The 20741-nt window shown below is 39.0% G+C and overlaps 1 protein-coding gene across 2 annotated transcripts in view; it reads left to right on the top strand.

The window, feature by feature from the left end:
- Positions 1–20741, top strand: part of HGF (hepatocyte growth factor) — a 71341-nt gene that overhangs the window by 26462 nt on the left and 24138 nt on the right. For both annotated transcript variants that reach the window (XM_045288777.1, XM_004702627.2), the window contains exons 7-9: positions 1607–1725; positions 13673–13847; positions 17795–17922. In XM_045288777.1, coding sequence (XP_045144712.1) covers positions 1607–1725; positions 13673–13847; positions 17795–17922 — 422 coding nt within the window. The remainder of the gene's footprint in view (positions 1–1606; positions 1726–13672; positions 13848–17794; positions 17923–20741) is intronic.

Below are 20741 nucleotides of genomic sequence, written 5' to 3'. Positions count from 1 at the left end.
TGTTGATTATTTTTACAAGCTATTATTTGCTCCATGACAAATTGCTATTGAAATTTATTTACCCGTTAGGACACAAACATACATTTTGGAACTCTCTTAACTGTTCAGGAGCCATGCCATTCAGAGGACATCATCGGGGCAAAGGGATTCATGTTGAGGTGTATGAGAATAGTGGCTAACTCTCCAACGAGTCTTGCCGGGCTTGGTTAAATTTCCTGCAGTGAACACAGGGTGCAGAGGGAAAGCACTTACAGAGGTGTTTTCACCGCATTAGCCCAACAGAGACAAGCCAACCCCACTGAACACCTTGACAGGCAGGAGCTGTGCCAGAGGGATGACTGTAGACGTTAAGTGGCTCTCTTTGTAGAGCAGCATCTTCTTGGACCCAGGTGCTATGGGATCCCTTATACTACATCAGGATATATCGTGTCTGTAGAAAGGGGAATGAAAGGTACCCACAAAAATAGCTGGTTGCTTTTCTTGGTATCTTTTGTAATTTCCAATGTGGACAACCAATCTGGAGAAACCAGCCAATGATTCTATTTCTTTCTTTCCCAGGAATGGGTTTTGAACATAAATAGTTAAAAGAAAAAGAGGAAAGACAAGGTCGAACATTTTCATTGAAAGAAGAAAATAATTTTAATTACATGAACTGAAAATACAAGCTATTTTTGGAAAAGCTCCATTTCCTCCATCCTTTAGCATTGCTAGGATTGGTCTCTCTCTCTCTCTCTCTCTCTCTCTCTTTCTCTCATGTCTTGGGGTTGGGGTGGGGTGGGGTGATTCATTTAAGTAAAATTAAAACTACTCTTTGCAAATACATCTCTTACTTTTAAGTGAGAGCAGAAGAGATATGGTAGCAATTAAAATCAAGCCACCACTTCAATACTCTGTTAATTTAAGGGGCAGGGGTGGTGGAGAAAGTGGTGTGATGGAGTTTGTCTCTTGCTCTGGTGGAGGTGAGGGCATGACCTTGAAAGGTTCTATTTCCAAAATTGAGCTATCATTCCTAATAAAGCAATTGAAAGATACCTTTCAGTTTGAACTTAAAGGCTGCCCTAGAAGAGGAGCCATGTTCTTAATGAGCATTCTACATAAGAATGTATAGATGTAATCCAGCCTTAAGTCAGTTCTATGAGAATGTTGTGTAGATGTTTGCTATGCTTAGGAAAAAAGAAAATATTTACATGGATAATAATGAGTACAAGGAAGAAGAATATGTTCTAGAATTGAATGTGGTGATAATTGTACAACTCTTCTTGATATGATTGAATTATTGAATTTTATGACGTGTGGATGAAGTGCTTAAAAAACTGTTAAAAATAAACAAAGAAGAGCATTCTGCTTTGGATTATCCACAAGTGGCCAGACACAAAGCCAGCCTAAATAACGAGTCAATGGAATGGTACCCTGAACTTAATAGAAGATGCAAGTGAATAGGGTTCATAGTCAATAGTTAGCCATCAGTGTGTGGTGGAATGTAGAAAACCTCCCCTTTCCTCAGCCAGCAGAATGCCCAAGGTGAGTGGGAAATGGCTTGTGAGTTGAGAGCTAGGTGGTGTTTCCAGGCAGATTTATGTGACACTTGTCTTGGTGTGGTTTGCAGATATCCCGACAAGGGCTTTGATGATAATTACTGCCGCAATCCTGATGGCAAGCCGAGGCCATGGTGCTATACTCTTGACCCTGACACCCCCTGGGAGTATTGCGCAATTAAAATGTGTGGTAAGTTAGGGTCAAATTTATTGCTTCCTTTTCCTCTCACAAACGGGATCTAAGAAGACGATATTAGTGCGGCAGGTTAACAATGACTTTACTTGATGCTGTAATGTTTGCAGGTTTTAGTATTTTTAAGAGTATGTTACAATAATCCTTCCAAAACTTTTGGATTTCATAAAGCCAACATTTGGAAAGAAATCAAGATGCAGGAGCACACACACACATGTAAAACACTGATCTGTGTGGTAACGACCGAGATGAATGCCATTCACTCCACAGAGACAAAGATGAACTGTGAACGTTTTAAGAGCCTGTCCTGGTAAATGACAGGCTTTGCAATGGAGCGTAATGTACGTAAGACTACTCGCATCTTCTCAGACATGCCTTTAGTCTTTTCTAGCGGAACCCCGCCTCTCTGGCTGTTCTTGTACGTAGCCTGCATTCTGCTTCAATCTATGTTTCTGCAGCGCTGTTATGTAGTAAGTTGTTAATCACAGGTTCAACTGTTCAAAGCCACCAGCTGCTCCATGGGAGAAAGATCAAGCTTTCTACTCCCATAAGATGTTACAGTCTCAGAAACCCACAGGGGAAGTTCTACCCTGTCCTATAGGGTCATGGTGATCAACTTAATAGAAGTGTGTTTTGAGTTCTCAGACAATCCTTTTTATACAATGGTGGTAAGGCTTTATACAACTCTCTTGAATGAATTTATTTATTTTCTAATCAAAATCCCTCCTATCTCACTTGCTTTGTGGTAGCCCTTGATGAATCATACTTGGCCACCTCCATGACAAAAGCACTCTTCTCTTTTCTCTTCCCTGATCAAAAAGGGTAATAATTGGGCATAGAAATGTTATTGCCATGATGACCAGCCTCATTTTGCCAATTGAATTATAAAATATTCTAAGAACGGTGGTATTGTATACATTTAGGAGGTATAACAATGTGATAAGTTGACTTGATTATATGGAAGTATGAGTTATGTGTGTGTATCTGAAGAAAGAGAGATAGCTAAAAAAATAATCAACATATGATCAGGCATCAGCACCCCAGAACAATAACATACAATGGTCAGGGCATGGGTAAGTATTTCCATGTCTCCCTAGAATAGCATGTGAAGATCTTCCTGTGAATAAGTCATAATTCAATATGACCCAGAATACGGCACTGTTAGGGTAAATCTCTCTTTGCTTAGACCTGCTCATAAGAAGAATTATTTTGGATCACTCAAATAAAGCCCACAGGCAGGGATGTTTCTGCCATATGCGAAATGACGACCGAATCTGGAAGCCTCTCAGAGTGGGCCACAAGGGGCCAGGGAAACAGAATCATCTGTCTTCATCCTTTAGGATAAAAAGGACACCTCTGGCAGTGTTGCTTTGGATACAAGAGCAGTTCTAATATTACACTTAAATGTAATCTTTTCATCATTCTAGACTCTCCAGATCCAAATATCCAATAGTTTCCCTTTTTTTTTTTTTTTAACATTTTATTAGGGGCTCATACAACTGTTATCCCAATCCATACACACATCAATTGTGTAAAGCGCATTTGTACATTGTTTCTCAAAACATTTTCTCTCCATTGAAACCCCCGACATTAGGTCCTCATTTTTCCCCTCCCTCCCCGCTGCCCCCTCCCGCATGAGCCCTTGATAGTTTATAAATGGGTATTTTGTCATATCTTGCCCTGTCTGACGTCTCCCTTCATCCACTTTTCGGTTGTCTGTCCCCCAGGGAGGAGGTCACACACAGTTCCATGTAATCGGTTCCCTCTTTCCTACCCATTCTCCCTTTACCCTCCCTGTTTTGCCACTCACACCACTGGTCCTGTAGGGCTCATCCTTCCTGGATTCCCTGTATTTTCAGTTCCTATCTGTACCAGTGTACCTCCTGTGGTCTAGCCAGTCTTGCAAGATAGAATTCGAGTCATGGTAGTGGGAGCGGGGAGGAAACCTTTAGGAACTTTTCCCTTTTAATGCACTTACAATGTTCTTTTAAATCCACTCTGGAGTGAAATGAGTATAAACACACACGTGCATGCCGACCCCTGCTCCAGTGCACATTCCTGCCTGCCTGCTCTTCACTGCACACACTGCTCGCCCCTTTAGTTCCCAGTGACTCTTCAGACTGTGTGCTAAAAGACTGATAGAGGGAAGAAGTGGAGTAAATAGGATATGTCCTAATTATTACATAGGCACCTTCTTTTCTGCCCAAATAGGCTGATTATGCAAGCCACATGCAATAATTCTGATGGTTTCACTCGCAGAGAAGATGGCAACGATAGGCTGTGATAAAAGTGTTTATGAGTCACATGTATATAATTTGAATTTTAAAAGGCCTTTGGGCTTTGAGAATATTTTGTAAATAGTTTATTTTAGGAAATCATTCATTTTTAGACTGAGATAAGAGTGCTATGGTTAAGCTCTCTGTGGCTGACTGAAAGAGCAGTCCCTGGAATTCACCATCTGATCTGCAGGAGCAAAGCGAGACATTTCGCGTCTGTGGAAATGGACAGCCTTGGCAATCCCGTGGGATAATTCTCTCTGTCCTATAGGAGTGCTATGAGTGAGATCCCAACCACAGGGAGTGAATCGGGGAGAGAGTGGGGGAGTGAGTGAGTTAGGTTACTGAGGATTCAGTATTCTGGACATACATGGTAAGTAGCTTGAAAGGGATGGGCTTAGGATGAAAGTAGTGAAATGGAAAAAGATAAGAAAATGAGGTGGATGTGAGGCAAATCAAGTAGGTTCCAAGAGTAACAGATTCATTGCCAGGAACAACAATGAGCCTTAGAGAGGGATGTGATCTTATCTGATTTGTGATTTAGAATAGTGGTCTCCAAAGATGTGTCCTGAAACTTAGGTAATCATAAAGATTTCCTAAAGGTCTGTGGACACAGATAGTTTAAAAGCCTCAAGTTTATGCTTCTCAACATTCATATGAATTCCTTCCCAAGGTCCTCTGCCTGGAATGTATCTGCTCCTAAGGAATCAGGCAAACTCAACATTCATGCTTCCTCATTCACCTCTTTTTTCCTACTTTCTAAAAAGAGGAAGACTTCTCATCCCTACTAAACTTTACGGTGGTGCATTGTCACAATCCAAACCATGGAGATACTAAACAACGAAATCATTTCTATGGCAGTCTGCTTGCCAATGTATTTTACCAAAATATATTACCAAATATGTATTCATGCTGTGTATCATTTATGGACCACTAATCATAGTACTTCAAATTAACTTGACAGTTACTAAAATTGTCCCAATTCTACTCAGAATATGTGTGTGTGTGTGTGTGTGTGTGTGTGTGTGTGTGTGTGCGCGCATTAAACCTGCAGGAGAAAGATAGAGGCTTTCTACTCCTGTAAAGAATAAAAGTCTCAGAAACCTACAACGTCTGAATCAACTTGATAGCAGTGAGTTTTGAGTTCATATAAAACCTGGTCTCAGTTCTTTTTTTGGTAGCAGGGTGTAAAATCTGTTGTGTTGCAGAGAACGATGGTGGGTGAGGAATAAAAGATTCTCACACTGAAGATAGATTAACATCCAGCAGGTAGAATGGGGTTACATAATGAATTTGAAATGAGGAGAAGAAGTATACTTTTGATAGTTAGAACTTCAGCATTTGTTTTTATACAAGAATTGGTAGATATAAAATTACCATTGCATTTAGAGCCCATTAGATACATTTACATGACTGTCTGCCGCCATAAAGATTTACAGCCTCAGAAACCCTATGAGTCAGTTAGTTCCTTTAGGGTCCCTGTGAGTCAGAATGGACTTGACAGTAGTAGGAGGTATATTTAAATTTCATACACATTTAAAGTTTATAAATGTCAGTAATTATATTATGCCATTTAAATGTCCCACACAATGTTTAGTTGTCAGCTTAAAAACACTTGAGGGAATAGAGATAATTTTTCAAAATCATTTTGATTACTGTAGAAAACCCACTGAAACCAGTGAGCCGGAAGAATTACTGTGCATTCAGGGTTATTGGCCTCGTGGGGCTAACAGAGGAGATGAGGGTTAGATAAGAGCTGATTGCAACAGTGAGAAATGAAGTACGCAGTGGGAATGACAAGGTGAGGAAGGACGTGAACAATATGAAAGAGGCAGAATGTACTGTATACGATGACAAATTGGGTTGGTCACTCTGTTCCATTCCCAATAGTGGGGAGGGAGACAGGGAGGAAGAAAAACCCAAGCGATTGCCTAGGAGGGATTAATTCAACAAGAAGCAAAAAGAGTTGAGTTCTGCAGAGGTGGCGATGCGATGGTTGGTGTCTGGAGACAGAGTGCCTTAAGATCAGTACTACCTGGGAGGCCATGAACGTCTTAAGCAAACGATGATTATTAAATCCTTGGGCCTAGCAACAATCCCAGAGTGGGTTGGAAAACATACAGAGTACATCTGCCCCTTTTCTATAGGATTCATTCAATTAATGTTAGTGAGCAATGCTGAATAATTATTATACAAGGGATTTTTATCATTATTATACAACTATTATACAAAGATCATGGAGAAACTGAATTAAAAGACATTATGAAGCCCCTTCATATGTCAAAACTTTCAACTTATTGGTAATATGAATGAAACATTAAAGATCTTCAAACTAATCAGACTAAGGCCTAGGACAAAGCTTACATTTCAAAGTTTTACCTGAATTAGTGTAGCAGAAACTGGCATTATCTCCTTCTATACATTGGAGTGTCCTCACCTTTCCGAAGCCAAACCTTTGGGAAATTGTTTTCAGTTCGTTTTATTTGTTCAGAAGTTGATAAGCCACGACTACACTCTCTCCAGATTGCTTCTACCCCCTGTCTCATAATCAGTGTGCAACTACATGTAGAGGCTAAGTGTTGTGTATTGTTGAATGAAAATGTGCCAGGGTGTATTGAGACTGGCCTTGTTCGTCACCTTGGAAGGTGATCTCTACCCAAATGGAAGCAGCCCACAACGGTGAGCCGAATACCCTAGAACAGAGTTGCAGGCACATGGAACTTCAAGGCATTGCAGACGTGTTACAGGATGGAAGTCCTGTCGTGTCTGAATAAAGTACTTCTTTTCTTAAAATTTCTTCCTGTACTAACTTCATATTCCACATAACTTAATTCACTAATTTCCATGGGGAAATGAAACTATTTTTGGAATGAATTGATTTTCTTTTCTGAAGTGAACATCAAAAGTCTAGCAAGGAGAAGTGGTCTTACAATTGACTGTCTTTAGCAAGTCTTATTGATTATGTAGACCGTTTATTCTCAAACTGCTTCAACTGAAAATACTGTGACATTGTACTATGATGAATGACTCCCAAATGACTTTTGTGTGTGTGAGCTATAGGAGTCCATATTGAAAACCTCAAACTCGCCATCCTCACATCGTTTCCAGCTCCCGAGAGCCCTGTAAGACAGAGTAGCCCTCACCGTGTTGGTTTCTGTGGCGGCACCCTTATAGGAGGAGAACACCTCATCTTTCTTTGGGTGGTTTTGACTTTGTGGTAAGCAGCCCAACATGGAAGCCATGATATAAGCCACCAGAGCTCCAAATACACCTTTATGTGAATATTGAAAAATGGAGTATTCGTTTATTTTTAAGATGATCATTATATATTAAAAATAAAATAAGTATACTTGCTAAGGAAAAGTGGGGAGAAAATGGCATTGTTTTCTATATTTTTCAAGTTTCTTTCATTTCAATTTACAGCTGGGTTCTTTTCTTTCTGCATTCCATCTTTCATGAGGTCACATATAAGTGGTAGCTGGAAATTCCCCGATACATTTGTGAGAGAATAAGAGCATAAAAGTTTCCATACAATTGTTATGGAAATACTCTTGATCTCCTGGACATCAGGATTATCTGGGCAGCTTTAAGGCGCTTTCTCATGATTGGCACCACAATTTAACTTGTTCAAGATCCAGAAGTCTAGAATATGGGCCTTTCCATAACTCCTCACATTTGATCCATAGATAACACCTGTCGGTTCAAAGTTCATTTGCCAACTCTAATCATTTTACTCCAGTACTGTCTCCCTCAACCAAGAGAATATCGTCTCTCATCTTGAATTTTCAAAGCCACGGAGTGGATTCGGAAACCCAGTGACCCTGTCTCCAACAGGATGAAACACTGCCCAGTCCCGCAGCACCTGCGCCGGTGTTCTGACGTTTGAGTCCATTGCGCCCACAGCGTTCATCGCTCTTTTCACTGCTCCTCTACTTTGCCAAACACGATGCCCTTCTCCAGAGACTGGTTTCTCCTGGCAAAATGCCCAAAGTGTGTGAGACGAAGTCTTATCCTTGTCTCTAGGAGCATCGAGGCTATACTTCCCAGGCAGGTTTCTTTTATTGGCAGTTCATGGGACTTCCCATATTCTTCACCAGCACCACACTTCAACTGCATAGACTCTTAAGTTGTCCTTGATTCAAGGACAGTTTTCACTTGCACAGGAGGCCGTTGCAAATGCCACAGCTTGAGGTAGGCCCACCTTTGTTCTCAACATAACAGCTTTGACTTTCGACACTTTAAAGAGGTCTTGTGCAACAGAGTCACACAATACAGCGTGTATGTTTTTGTCCTGGCTGCTGCTTCCGTGAGCATTGATTGTGGATCCAAGCAAGATGAAATCCTTGACAACTTCAACCTTGTCTCCTTTAATCATGATGTTACGTATTGGTCCAGTTTTGAGGACTTGGTTTTCTTTACATTGACTTGTAATCCATACCGAAGGCTGAAATCCTCATCTTCATAAGCAGGTGTTCCAAGTCCCTCTTGCTTTCATCAAGCAACATGTGCCATCTGCGTATCACAGATTGTTAATAAGCCTTCCTTCAATCCTGATATGGCATTCTTCTTCTGTTTTCTTAATCATTTTATTGGGGGCTCGTAGAACTCTTATCACAATCCATCCATCCATCCATTGTGTCAAGCACATTTGTACATTTCTTGACATCATCATTCTCAAAACATTTTCTTTCTACTGGCATTCTTTTTTATATAATCCAACTTCTCCGAAGATTTGCTCAGCGCAGATTGCTCAGGTTGAACAAGTATGGGGAGGGCATCCAACCCTGACACCCACCTTTCCTGATCTTAAACCGTGCAGTATTCCTTTGTTCTGTTTGCACAACTGTCTTTTGATCCACATTCAAGTATCAAATGAGCACAATGAAGTGTTCTGGAATCCCTGTTCTTCTCAAGGCTATCCATAGTTGTTTGGATGCATACAGGGACATGCCTTGGGACAACTGGTTGAGTGGAGGTGTGTCCATGCCCAAGATCATGTCCCTTCAGTGTCATCACCACATTCCAGACAATAGTGTTTCCAGGAACTTGATGATGGCATTCTTCATTCTCAGGAACACACATACACACCAGTTGAAATAAGCCCTTCAGTAATTTCCTTGAGTTTATGATATGACCATTTAAGCCAACTGTCCTCCCCGACTCGTGTCTCCTGTACCACCCCTGCTTTCTCCTTGCTCTCTCTTGTGAGCACAATGGTTTTTCTCTTAGATTTTACGCTCTCTCATTACAGATTCTGTTCTCCTGTGATTCCCCCTGCCTTGAGACATTATCCCTTTTCCCTCACCTACTTACCATCTACTCATTATTGAAATTTCAATTCAATGATCATTTTCTTATTTCTAGTACCATACACCCTTATTTCTACATATGTCACCATCTATATTGTTAAAGAAATGTTATTTGATTATTAGAGCTAGCTCCAAAATGTGTAAGCTCCAGGTGAACAAGGACCATGTAGACCATTGTGGGTCACTGTGAATTGACATTAACAGTTTTGGTAGCAACAAGATAATGCTTAGCACATTGCCTTGCACAGAGTGGACATTCAAATAATACTTGTTGAAAGGATAAAATTTAACCTCCTGGTGATATTTTTTCTCTGTCTCCTAGTATTTCTCCATGCTCCTTGGTTTCATATGAAAACCTCGCTTTTCTCAAGCATTCTGACCAGACAGGCTTGTTTTATGTATCTTGTTCTCCTCCCCCCAGCCCAGGGGTGGTGTGCAGGTGTAGGCTTCCTGGGTCGGTTATGCTCATTCGCTGCTGCTTGTCCTGATGGCTTATATGTCCTAACAAAATAGACAAGTCTTATCATGGCTTAACTCGTTGTTTTTCTTATTCTTCTTTTTCTTATGTTTAAAGTGTGAAATATTTAAGTGTCCAGAGCCAGTTTAGAAGAGAGACAGCTAAAGTTACGGTGAAAGGTGTGTTACATTCAGAAACAAAGTAGCTTTCCATGTAGCAGCCAAGGAACATGGACATAGAGCCTATCTGATTTTTTTTAACTTCTGTGTGTTATAGTCCTAAAGAATGGTGGTTGTCTCTCTGAATTTTATTGACTCATAGACATAAAATCTTACTGTCTTCTGAATCTACAAGAACAAAAACAGAAAACAACAACAACAAACCCCACAATGTTATCAAAACCTTTTCTCAAGAGAAAAATCTTGTACTTGGAGATCTTTTACTATAAAGCTCAAACGTTTTCATGAAAGTTTTGTCTCCTGAGCATTTTATACCAGGAAAGGCTTGGATAAAATCCAGGGAAATTTTCAGACATGAATTCTGGCTTCACAGGGAGAGTAAACGTGCAAGCAATTTGAGGTTTGTACTTTGGAGGTCTTTACTATTTTCCCATGACAATTTTAGAACAAGAAGCCCTTTAAATTTACCGTGAGCCCCATCCTGCCCTTTGTGGCCCCGAAGCGTGAGCACTGTTGGTCGAAGAGCAGCCGTACCACTGCCCTCCATCTCTGGGGCAAACCCGAGGTTTCAGTTGCTCTTCAGTGGCTGGGAATAAGAAATGGGCTGCATCGAACTCCTACTCTTAAGGGACAACCAGGTATCTGTCCTTTGATCTAGGAAGCAATTTCATTTGGACCTTAGGGTAAATTTTAACAGCTATAACTGGTTACCACTGAAAAAGCTGGCCTTTTAAATATCATTGATGCCAACCTTACAGAACCTTGCCTTTGGACCACTCTAATGGGCCTGTTATTCATATTCTCCTGCTGGCATCATGGAACACCAGTAGGGATCCATGGGATTGCTGCAAGGCTTTGGTTCGATCTTCACAGAGAAAATGGACCAGATATATTATTCATGATCTTATGGTGCTAGTCTCTGTCTGTCTAGGGATGAATGTTCCATGCTCCATGTGCCCACTCCTCACTCCCCAGAAATGAACTAACAATGAATGCCCTTTCTCACACAAAGTTAGTCAAAGCTTTAAGCTTCTTATTAAGTATTGTAGGAATCAAACCATAAAGAGTAAAGCACACCAGTAAAGAGAAATTAATGTCCCAAGAGCCATCCATTGTATTTGATTATGTTCTAACCGAGCAGTGAAAATATTTCTAGGGCAAATGTTTTCCTTAAAACATTTCCAAACAGAAAGCTTCATGTCAATCATCAAAGGAAGAATCCGTACACTTACAGGCCACTGAAGATCATATAAATATGTTTGCATCGGTTTCCAAAGATGGCCACCACTGACACCCGTAGCAAAATGTTTTATTTGTGAAGAACTCCCAGAAGAGATCCTGGTATTTTCAGTGTAAGCTTGCTAGACATATTTGTAAAAATATTTCATATGTGGGCTTGCAGTATTGTAAGAACATGTTCCTTTGGCTAAACCTGATTATCTTTAGCTGATAGTTGGAGATATTTTTATGCTTCGCTCACACTTTAGTTGGCCACTGGAGGCTCCTCAAAACATGTTCGTATGCCAATCTCATGTTAACGTATTAAGTCCAAAGGAATTGCTTTCCCAACATTTAATACTTCTTTCCAAATCAATCAGAGTAAAACATTTGTTTTGTTACACAAGGTTTTGATATTTATGCAGTAGAAGAGCAGAAGGGGTCTCTATTTTCCCCCCAAAGTTTGGGGGTAATTTACTTTGTTTTACTAGTAAGTATGTGAGCAGCAAAGATCACCGTGAAATGGTCTGTGACGAAATCATTCATCCTTGTCTCCACCAGATAATGTTTATCAAACAGCTCCATGAAAGTCTCATAATAACTGTTATTTATTGATAAAGACTAACATCTTTGTTTGCCTGTATTATTTATTATATAGATTGCCATCAGAATATGTCGTTTGGGGGTAATATGCTTATGGGGTCACTTCTAACAGCTGAATGACTAATGGTATCACTACAAATGCACTGATACGAGAGGACACTTCTAAGTTAAAGCAAACACACCAAGCCAACAGAGCCAGTTGGTGGTGAAATTATGTGAAAGGCTTATTTTCATTGAATTAAAGCACATGGACAAATAAAACTGTCAAGGCGTTTGAAATGATAAATTTAAAAATTCCAGAAGTTCATTATTGTAAAGATAAAACGTAATACTAGTTAGTTTCTTTTATCTTGAGGAGGGCTAATGAAATTTTGTACTGACTCTTTAGAATATTATATTGTTATAAGTTCGCTGTAACTATGCAAACTGGCAGCGTAGTGGGTGAGGCACTAGTCTGCTAACTTCAAGGTCAGCAGTTGGAAGACCCCCCCACCACAGCCTGGTGGAAGATGAGGCTGTCTGCTCCCGTAGAGATCCCCGCCTCGGAAACCCACAGGGACGACTCTGCTCAGTCCCATAGGGTGACCATGAGTTGGAGTCGACTCAGTGGTGGTGAGTTTGTTTTGTTGGTTTGGGGACATCTACCACTAATTTAATGGTTGGTGTAGTTATGCAGGGAATCCTTTCCCCCTTTCACAAGGCTTTATAGAACAACTCCAAATGTAGGAGATACTTAGTTTGCATAGAATTCAATGAAGTACAGCATTGAGATAGATACATCAAGTTTGTATTATTTATACAAGTATAAGTGATAAGGAAATATTTATACAAGTTTAGAACATTGCTTATTGATTTTTGTTTTTATTTATACTAATCTCTGAAGGCAGATCTGATTCTACTGTCCTTTGGAGAGGTGTTTCTCTGAATTCCAGAGGGAAGACATCAAAGGAATCAATTAAAACCTTAAGTTGTCTTAGAGTGTTAACCTGAATATTATCCAGAGACTTCTTGAAAGACCATTTCAATTATAAAGGTAGCTGGGGAATTTACAATAAAAACAAAAACAAACTCACTGCCATTAAGCTGATTCTGATTCGTGGAGAGGTGCTATAGGACAGAGTAGAATTGTCCATCTGAGTTTCTGACAATGAAACTGAGTAGAAAGCCTCATTTTTCTCCTGAAGATTGACTGGCGGTTTTGAACTACTAACCTTGTGGTTAGCAGCCCAAAACACAACCATTACATCACCAGGTCTCTCTATGAACCATAAACATTGTCGCATATGCTTTGAGGATATATACATTTTAGCTCTTGAAGACTTTTAGGAGTTTTAATTTTCTTAAGTAAATATTAAAGCTAAACGAAGAATCCAAGTTACAGTAAAATTGAATTTTGTACTTTTAAAATTTAGGGTTGCACTATCTTTTTGCAGTACAGTTAGGCCATGGGGGAAAATAAGAAATACGATTTCTTTGGGATAACTGATCTTTTAAATAACAATGAAAATAACTCAAAAAATAAAATAAGTTTATTGGCTTAGAATGTATTTATCATTTTAGGGGAAAATAGTAGTTAATTCTATTATCAACTTTGCATTTAAGCATGCTTATTTTAAGAGACATTCTATAGTCCTCTCAGAAATAGTCTATATCCAACATATATGTCATGATACCATATGTAAGGAAATTAATTCGGTCTTTTTTTTTCAAAAATAAAATAATTTTAGTTTGGAAAGGAAAATTGGAATATAGATATTAAAAATAATGAGTTTTATTTCTTATAATATTCAAGTTACATAAAAAGTTATGTGACATAAACCTCTGGTAATACAAAGAGTTCTGAGAAGTAGATGATGGGCATGTCAAGAGATTTAATGTTGTTATGTTTCTTTTTACCAATAGCTCACAATATCATGAATGACACTGATGTTGCTGTGGAAACAACTGAATGCAGTCAAGGTCAAGGAGAAGGTTACCGGGGCACCACCAATACAATCTGGAATGGAATTCCATGTCAACGCTGGGATTCCCAGTATCCTCATCAGCATGACATAACTCCGGAAAATTTCAAGTGCAAGTAAGTAAGCTAATCAGATATTAAAATGTTCATCTGGTCCCAAGAAGACAGAGTGGTTACTTTCTACTAATTTTCTGTTAGTCGTTCAGTCAGAATCGACTGGATGGTAGTGATTTATTTTGTTATGTTTCGTGATTATTAGGCATTAAAAGCTGATTCACAAGCTCTACCCTCGCATTTTACCATCAACCCATTTAACAAACACACTAGGCGGTTCTGATGCAGGTGGCTGATGGGACCATATTGAGAAAACACATCCTAGGGTTTTACTGATCTTTGCTCTTGCAGGCCTATCAGTTAAAGCATAGAGCAAACTTCAATCATACACCTTTTTAGAAGTTTTTTTTTTTAATTGAAAAAGTTTATATTTAGCATTAGCCAGGTGGGCTCACTTTAGACGATTCCAATTTTGTTGGCAACATCTAAAGGGTCATAGTCAGGCGCCAGGCGAACATATGCCTTCTTCTCACCGTCAGGCCTGATCAAGGGTGTTGACCTTGGCTACCTCAATGTCGTAGAGGTTTCTCACAGCCTGTTTGATCTGGTATTTGTTGGCTTTGACATCCACAGTGAACACAAGTGTGTTGTTCTCTTCGATCTTCGTCATGGCACACTGTGGTCCAGGGGAACGTGATGATGGCATAATGGTCCGGCTTATTGCTCCTGGGGGCGCTCTTCCGGGGGTATTTGGGCTGCCTTCTTAGGCTCAAGGTCTTGGGCCGCCGGAAGGTGGGTGACGTGCGGATCTTCTTTTTCGTGTGACTGTGGACGCCTTTCAGCACGGCCTTCTTGGCTTTTAAAGCCTTTGCTTTGGCTTCCGTTTTGGGAGGGGCAGGAGCTTCCTTCTTAGCCTTCGGCGCCATCTTCGTGAAAAGTGAAGTATTTTTTTTAACTGATTTCTGGAGACATTTTAAAATAGGACCTTGATTTCCGTCAACATTTTAGGTTGATGGTCTTTCAGCTTTGAAGAATGCTAAAAAAAATTTTTTTTCAAAGTCTAAATAAATGTTTTTTATTGTTTCTAAATTTGCTTTAAAATATGGAGTGAGTTGTTTAGAAGAATCAAGTCAACAAAACTGTCTTTTATGTCCTTGTACATCAATTATGAAATTGTTCTGTGCATTTTCTATGAAGGTTTTTTTCCCCCCTCCACTTCTGTAGTTTTATCGAAGAGACACAGTCACAAAGCTGTAGGTTTAAAAATTGTCCACCTTGTCGCTTTTGAATGATTGCATTTGAAATTTATAACACACATGATATTTATTTTAGGCCAGGTTGACTAGAGAAACAAATCTAGTGAAACTTATACATGTGAAAGAAAGAGCTTTATTTCAAGAAATAGTTCTATATGAAGAATGCATCCCAGCCCAGTCCAACTCAAGTCCATAAATCCGATGCTAGTCCACAAGTCCTTCTTCAGACTCATGCAGCCCTTTGCAATGATGCAGAATGCGGGAAGATTAAACCAGTGGGTTCAGAGTCCGGTGAATTCAAGGCCAGAGGAAGAAACATAGCAAGGCTCCTGCAGCAAGCAGCAAGCGGGAGGGGGAGAGCAGTCTCCTTATGAGAAGACCACACCCCCAAGGGGATAGCATCAGGCTTGATTTGAAGGACCGTTTTGCCTCCACTCCTAGCAGCAGCAGCGAGTTGACATAGACTCACCAAACTACCACACCATTCATAGTGACTTTTCAGAAAAACAACTATCAATAACATATGGTGACTTTGATGTAATTGACTTTTAATAAGAGAGCTGAACATTTCAAGGTGAAAAGCTATTAGCACTAGTTGGCCTACCCAGAGTAGAGGGCAGATGTTTCATGGATTTTGCTGTTATTTATTCATCAATAATTTTCTTAAATGGTACACATTAATATGTTGTGATGCCACAATGTTGTTGCATTATTATTGATTTATTGTCACATTATTTCATAATTTAAAAATTTATAGTTGTTTTTCCCAGGTTATCACACTCATTTCATTTTTTGCAATTCACTTTCTATACATGAATGAGAAGTCCCACTTCAGAAATAAATATCAAAGTGGAGGAAGCAAGAAAAAGAAGAAATATTAGTTAACAGGGACAAAGAAGATAGTGCCATACTGACATACTTTTTGTTAATTTTTAATGACTGGTGATACTGAATAAGAAATTCTTTATGTGCTAGTGCCTAGTGAACTCCTTTTGTAAGAAAAAGAGGATGATATTGAAATTTGACCCACATATTTCATAATGATAGTAGGTTATTTATTAAAATAATTTAGCCATTATTTGTTATCATAACCTTAAGTCAGCCTTTCCTAGTTTAGTCCTTTGTTCAAAGTAATGAAACATTTGAAATGCCAACATTGCAAAAACGCTGTGTTAGAGAATTGACAAAATGAGAAACATAGATTTTTACTTGAAGGTTGTAGTCAGTCAGTATGCATTATAATTCAAGATAAGGAAGGCCAGTATCCTCACCACTGAATCAACAGGTAACATCGTGATAAACTGAGAAACATTTGAGGTTGTTAAGGATTTTTGCCTTGCTTGGATCCACATCAATGCTCATGGACATAACCGTCAAGAGATCAAAAGACATTGCATTAGGTAAATCTGCTGCACAAGACCCTTTTAGAGTACTGAGGAGCAAGGCTGTTATTTTAAGGACTACATTACTCCTGACCCACGCCATGATATTCTCCATTGGATTATATGCCTGTGAAAGTTGGACATTGAATAAGGAAGAGCATGGAAAAATGGAGGCATTTGAATTGTGATCCCAGAGAAAAATACTGAGACTGCGTGCCCTGCTGAAAGGACAAAGCGATCTGTGTTGGAAGAAGTAAGGCCAGAGTGCTCCTTAGAGGCCAGGATGGCAAGACTTGATCTTGTGACTGTAGACATATTGTCTGGAGAGACCAGTCCTTGGAGAAAGACAGCATCTTTGGCAAAGGCGAAGGATGGTGACAAAGAGGAAGATGTTCAACAAGGCGGATTGCTGCAGTGGCTGCATCAGTGGGCTGAGGCACAGGAACAATAGCTTGGACAGGCCCCTGCAGTGTTTCGTTTTGTGGTGCTTGGGGTTGCTATGGGGCAGCTGACTCAATGGCACCTCACAACAACAACAACATAGGCTTGCATAGATGACATGCTCAGATCAAATAATAAAGTCTGCTCTTGATTGATCTTCAATTATATGTCACAGTGAAGAAATTTAAACCTCTCTTACGTTTAGAGAATAGCAGCGTGCCTTTAACATGTTTTTTTCTGATGTATCTCCTTATTGGAAAGTTTAATCTCTAATTCAAGCAATGAAAGAAAAAAGATGCAGATACATTATAGCTGACCAAATAGTCTCTTTGATTTTCTATATTATGAATAAGTTTTAATTTTATAGATCTAATTATAAATATAGCACAACATATCTCAACCTAAGAAAAAAAGCTTTGTGATTAAAAGTAACCTATGTAGAAAGTAAAATGAATAAAAAAAATTCAAGGAAAAATAGTTACCTTCTTTTTGAATCGGTTGAACTTTATTTTAAATGAGAACCTTTCTTCTTCGAATACATTTTCATGTTTTTTTCTACATTACATATGGGTCAAGCCGAAATATGTAATGAATAAGATGACAAGTTTTTTTTAAACTGTAATAATTGATAGAGTCTAAGCCATTTTAAAGAGCGATTAAAATGTTGATGTCATTCACGAGGCAGTAATAGTTGCATGAAACACCAAGCCCGTAGAAGAATAAGGCTACTGATAACTGAGAAGATTTTTGGCAAGAATTCAGTCACTGTCAATTGCATATACTAAATTTTAAATCATTATAACTATCTGAGATCCAAAAACTTGAAACTGCCTTTGTTCATATGCAGACTTTCTGGCAGTTTAGAATTGTAGTACAACTGACTTCCCCAAGGCACTCAGGCAATTTACATGAACATGTTTACTTTCATCAGGGACCTCAGAGAAAACTATTGCCGAAATCCAGATGGAGCTGAATCACCCTGGTGTTTTACCACTGATCCAATCATCCGAGTTGGCTACTGCTCCCAAATTCCACAATGTGATGTGTCAAGCGGACAAGGTAATGGTTGACATTTTGCAATGTGTATGATTGAACTCAAGAAATGCCCAAAGGAAAGACGCATTTTATAGCAGAAGATCTACTAGGTTAACTTGTTTTGTTGGCTATCCAACAAAATTGTGAAGTTTAAAGTGGGCTTTCTTTTGTGTATTCAAACACTTATTCAACATCTATGCATTTGAGTAGACACTAGATCCATGCACCCTCTAGGACTGGCGTAGAGCCGTACACAAAGCTACATTCTCTGTCCCCATGAAACTACTTTCTAGCCCACAGGAAAGGAGTAAATGAAGAAGACAAACAGGTAATGAAAGTATGTTCCTTTGTGACAAGTAGAGAAAAATCGTTCCAGATTCAGAGGGATCATTTTTATATTATAATGGCCTTTCAAGATCTTATGGATCGAAAGGTAATACTTATGGAGGGATGATGGGAAAATGCCAGCAGATAGACCCTGTCTTATTTGGGTCAAGTCCAATGCGGGTAGAAGAAACTGAAAAAGCAACTGAAACCATACAGGGCAGGGAAGAGTTAAAAGATTGAAACCAAGGCGGCATGTGGCTGGTGTACAAAGAGCAGACTGGACAGGGAGGCATGGCGGCTCCAATTGCATAAGTTTTGTGAGAATTGTGAAAGCCTGTCCGTTTACTTAGAAAAAAGTGACTTTGTTATAAGGTTCTGAGAAGAGAAGTGAAGTATTCGCCTTACATTTTCAGTTGATCGCTCTGACTGCCATCTGGAGACTAGCCTGAACTTCCTGCCAAGGCTGAACCAGGCAAAGGAGTTGAGTGGTGGATTTAATAATTCAAGCAGGCGAGGAGAGTGATTTGAACGGAGGGGCTGGCAGGGGAGAGGATGAGCAGTGGGGGTTGAGATAAACCATCCTTGTGATTTGGAAAGACGGAGGCCACTGCATAGAGCTCCTTCCGAGAGCAGTGTGGAGGCCAGCCAGGTTAAAGTGGATCTAAAACAATTTGCTTGTTAAACATTCATAAGCATGCTAACCTTTTACATTATTGTTAGCATTTTGTTAGTGAATAATGATTTATGGATTTAAATGTTCATATTGTATTTTATACAAACTACATGTGGGGGCATGGTCAGTCCTAAATCGTTCACAAAGCAGCGAAGCTAAATTTAAATCTCATTTCCTAGCTGATTTCTCTCTCACTACATCTCCTGCAGTTGGCCTTCAACTGCTCAGGAGCAACTGTGAGTCCGTCTTAAACGGAGGAAATGAGCCCCTTATCAGTCAGCATCTTCTTGAGCAGATTTTAAAGGGCAGCTGGAAATAAGTCTAACCTAGTGATTAAGAGAAGTTTGGTAACAGCTGCGTTTTCTCCTTGTCTTACTTACTTAAAAAAGTACTGATAATTTAGGAATAGCAGAAGTCATTGGAACAATTGTTTCTGATGTGTGTTAAATGATACTAATTTGCCAATTGATCATATAAAAGAATATGAGAATTTGGGATATTGGAAGTTCCACGGGTCTTACTGCTTATCTAATGTCTTACACATGAACACATGATGAAATCAGTTTTATGAAATTTAAATAGATAACGTCACTGTTATCAAATTGACATATCGCTCTATGCAGACCTTGTCAGTTTTCCATATTTTCTCCCTTTTACCCATTTCTTGACAATATGTTGCATCATTATTCTTTCAGCAATATATTATATCTGATCCAGGCAATAATGTAGTGAGCTATATGGGGGAATTTAAATATGAACAAGGCTTACAACAGGGGTCCTCAAACCACGGCCCCCACGCCACGTGAGGCCCGCCGAGGACATTTATCCGGCCCGCCGAGTGTTTTTGCCCCGTTTTGTTTTTTACTTCAAAATAAGATATGTACAGTGTATACACATAGGAATTTGTTCATAGTTTTTTTTTTTTAATTATAGTCCAGGTCTCCAACGGGCCTGAGGGACAGTGAACTGGCCCCCTGTTAAAAAAAGTTTGAAGACCCCTGGCTTACAGGGACCTTTTATTAAAAATAAACACTGTTAGCCAATTTAACATATAACTGCAATTTCAAACAGCAGTGCAAACCATTGTATGATACTACCAAGCGAATCTAATGGTATGCATGACCATTACCACTATCCATAAACATATGTAGATGAGCCCCAGCGGTGCTGTAGGGGTGTAGAAGTTGGGGTGTTAACTACAAGTTTGGTGGTTCAAATCCACTAACTGCTTCACAGAAAATAGAGGAGGCTGTTCCCATAAAAACTCAGTTCTAAAAACCTATGTAAGTCCACCATGAGTCAGAACAGACTTGATGGCAGTTTGTTTGTGTGTTTTTATGTACATGTATGTACATGTATAGTCATATACATATATGCATAAATATATACACACACATATCTATAGAGTTGGATGAGATAGAAACTTCTTTCCCAAATATTGTCATCTCTTAATTAGCACATATACAAATGCTCTACTAATTGGATATTAGATAGCTTTTTAATTACAGGAAATTTAAAACTGTAACTGCAGAATGTATTTCAAATATGATAAACTACTACATATTCAACTATAAGACGCAGTCAATGTGGTAATCAGAAAAAGTCTATAGTATTAAATATTTATATCCACATAATAAAGTAATGAAAATAAATAAATTAAAATTTAAACTTAAAATATTGGAGAATAAATTAATGCAAAATATCACCAAAAAGAAAATAATCTGAATAAAAGCAAATATTAATGAAGAATAAAAGCAAAACTAGTAGAATTAATATATCAAATTATTTTCTTTAAAAATACTTTAAAGATTAGATTAATTCCTAGACAAATTATTCAAGAAAA

This window comes from Echinops telfairi, unplaced genomic scaffold (genome assembly GCF_000313985.2).
Source record: "Echinops telfairi isolate 266 unplaced genomic scaffold, ASM31398v2 ScPeMD7_23;HRSCAF=83, whole genome shotgun sequence".
NCBI classification, from domain to species: Eukaryota; Metazoa; Chordata; class Mammalia; order Afrosoricida; family Tenrecidae; genus Echinops; species Echinops telfairi.
Note: the sequence above shows the minus strand (reverse complement) of the source record. Positions and strands in the feature narration are given on the sequence as shown.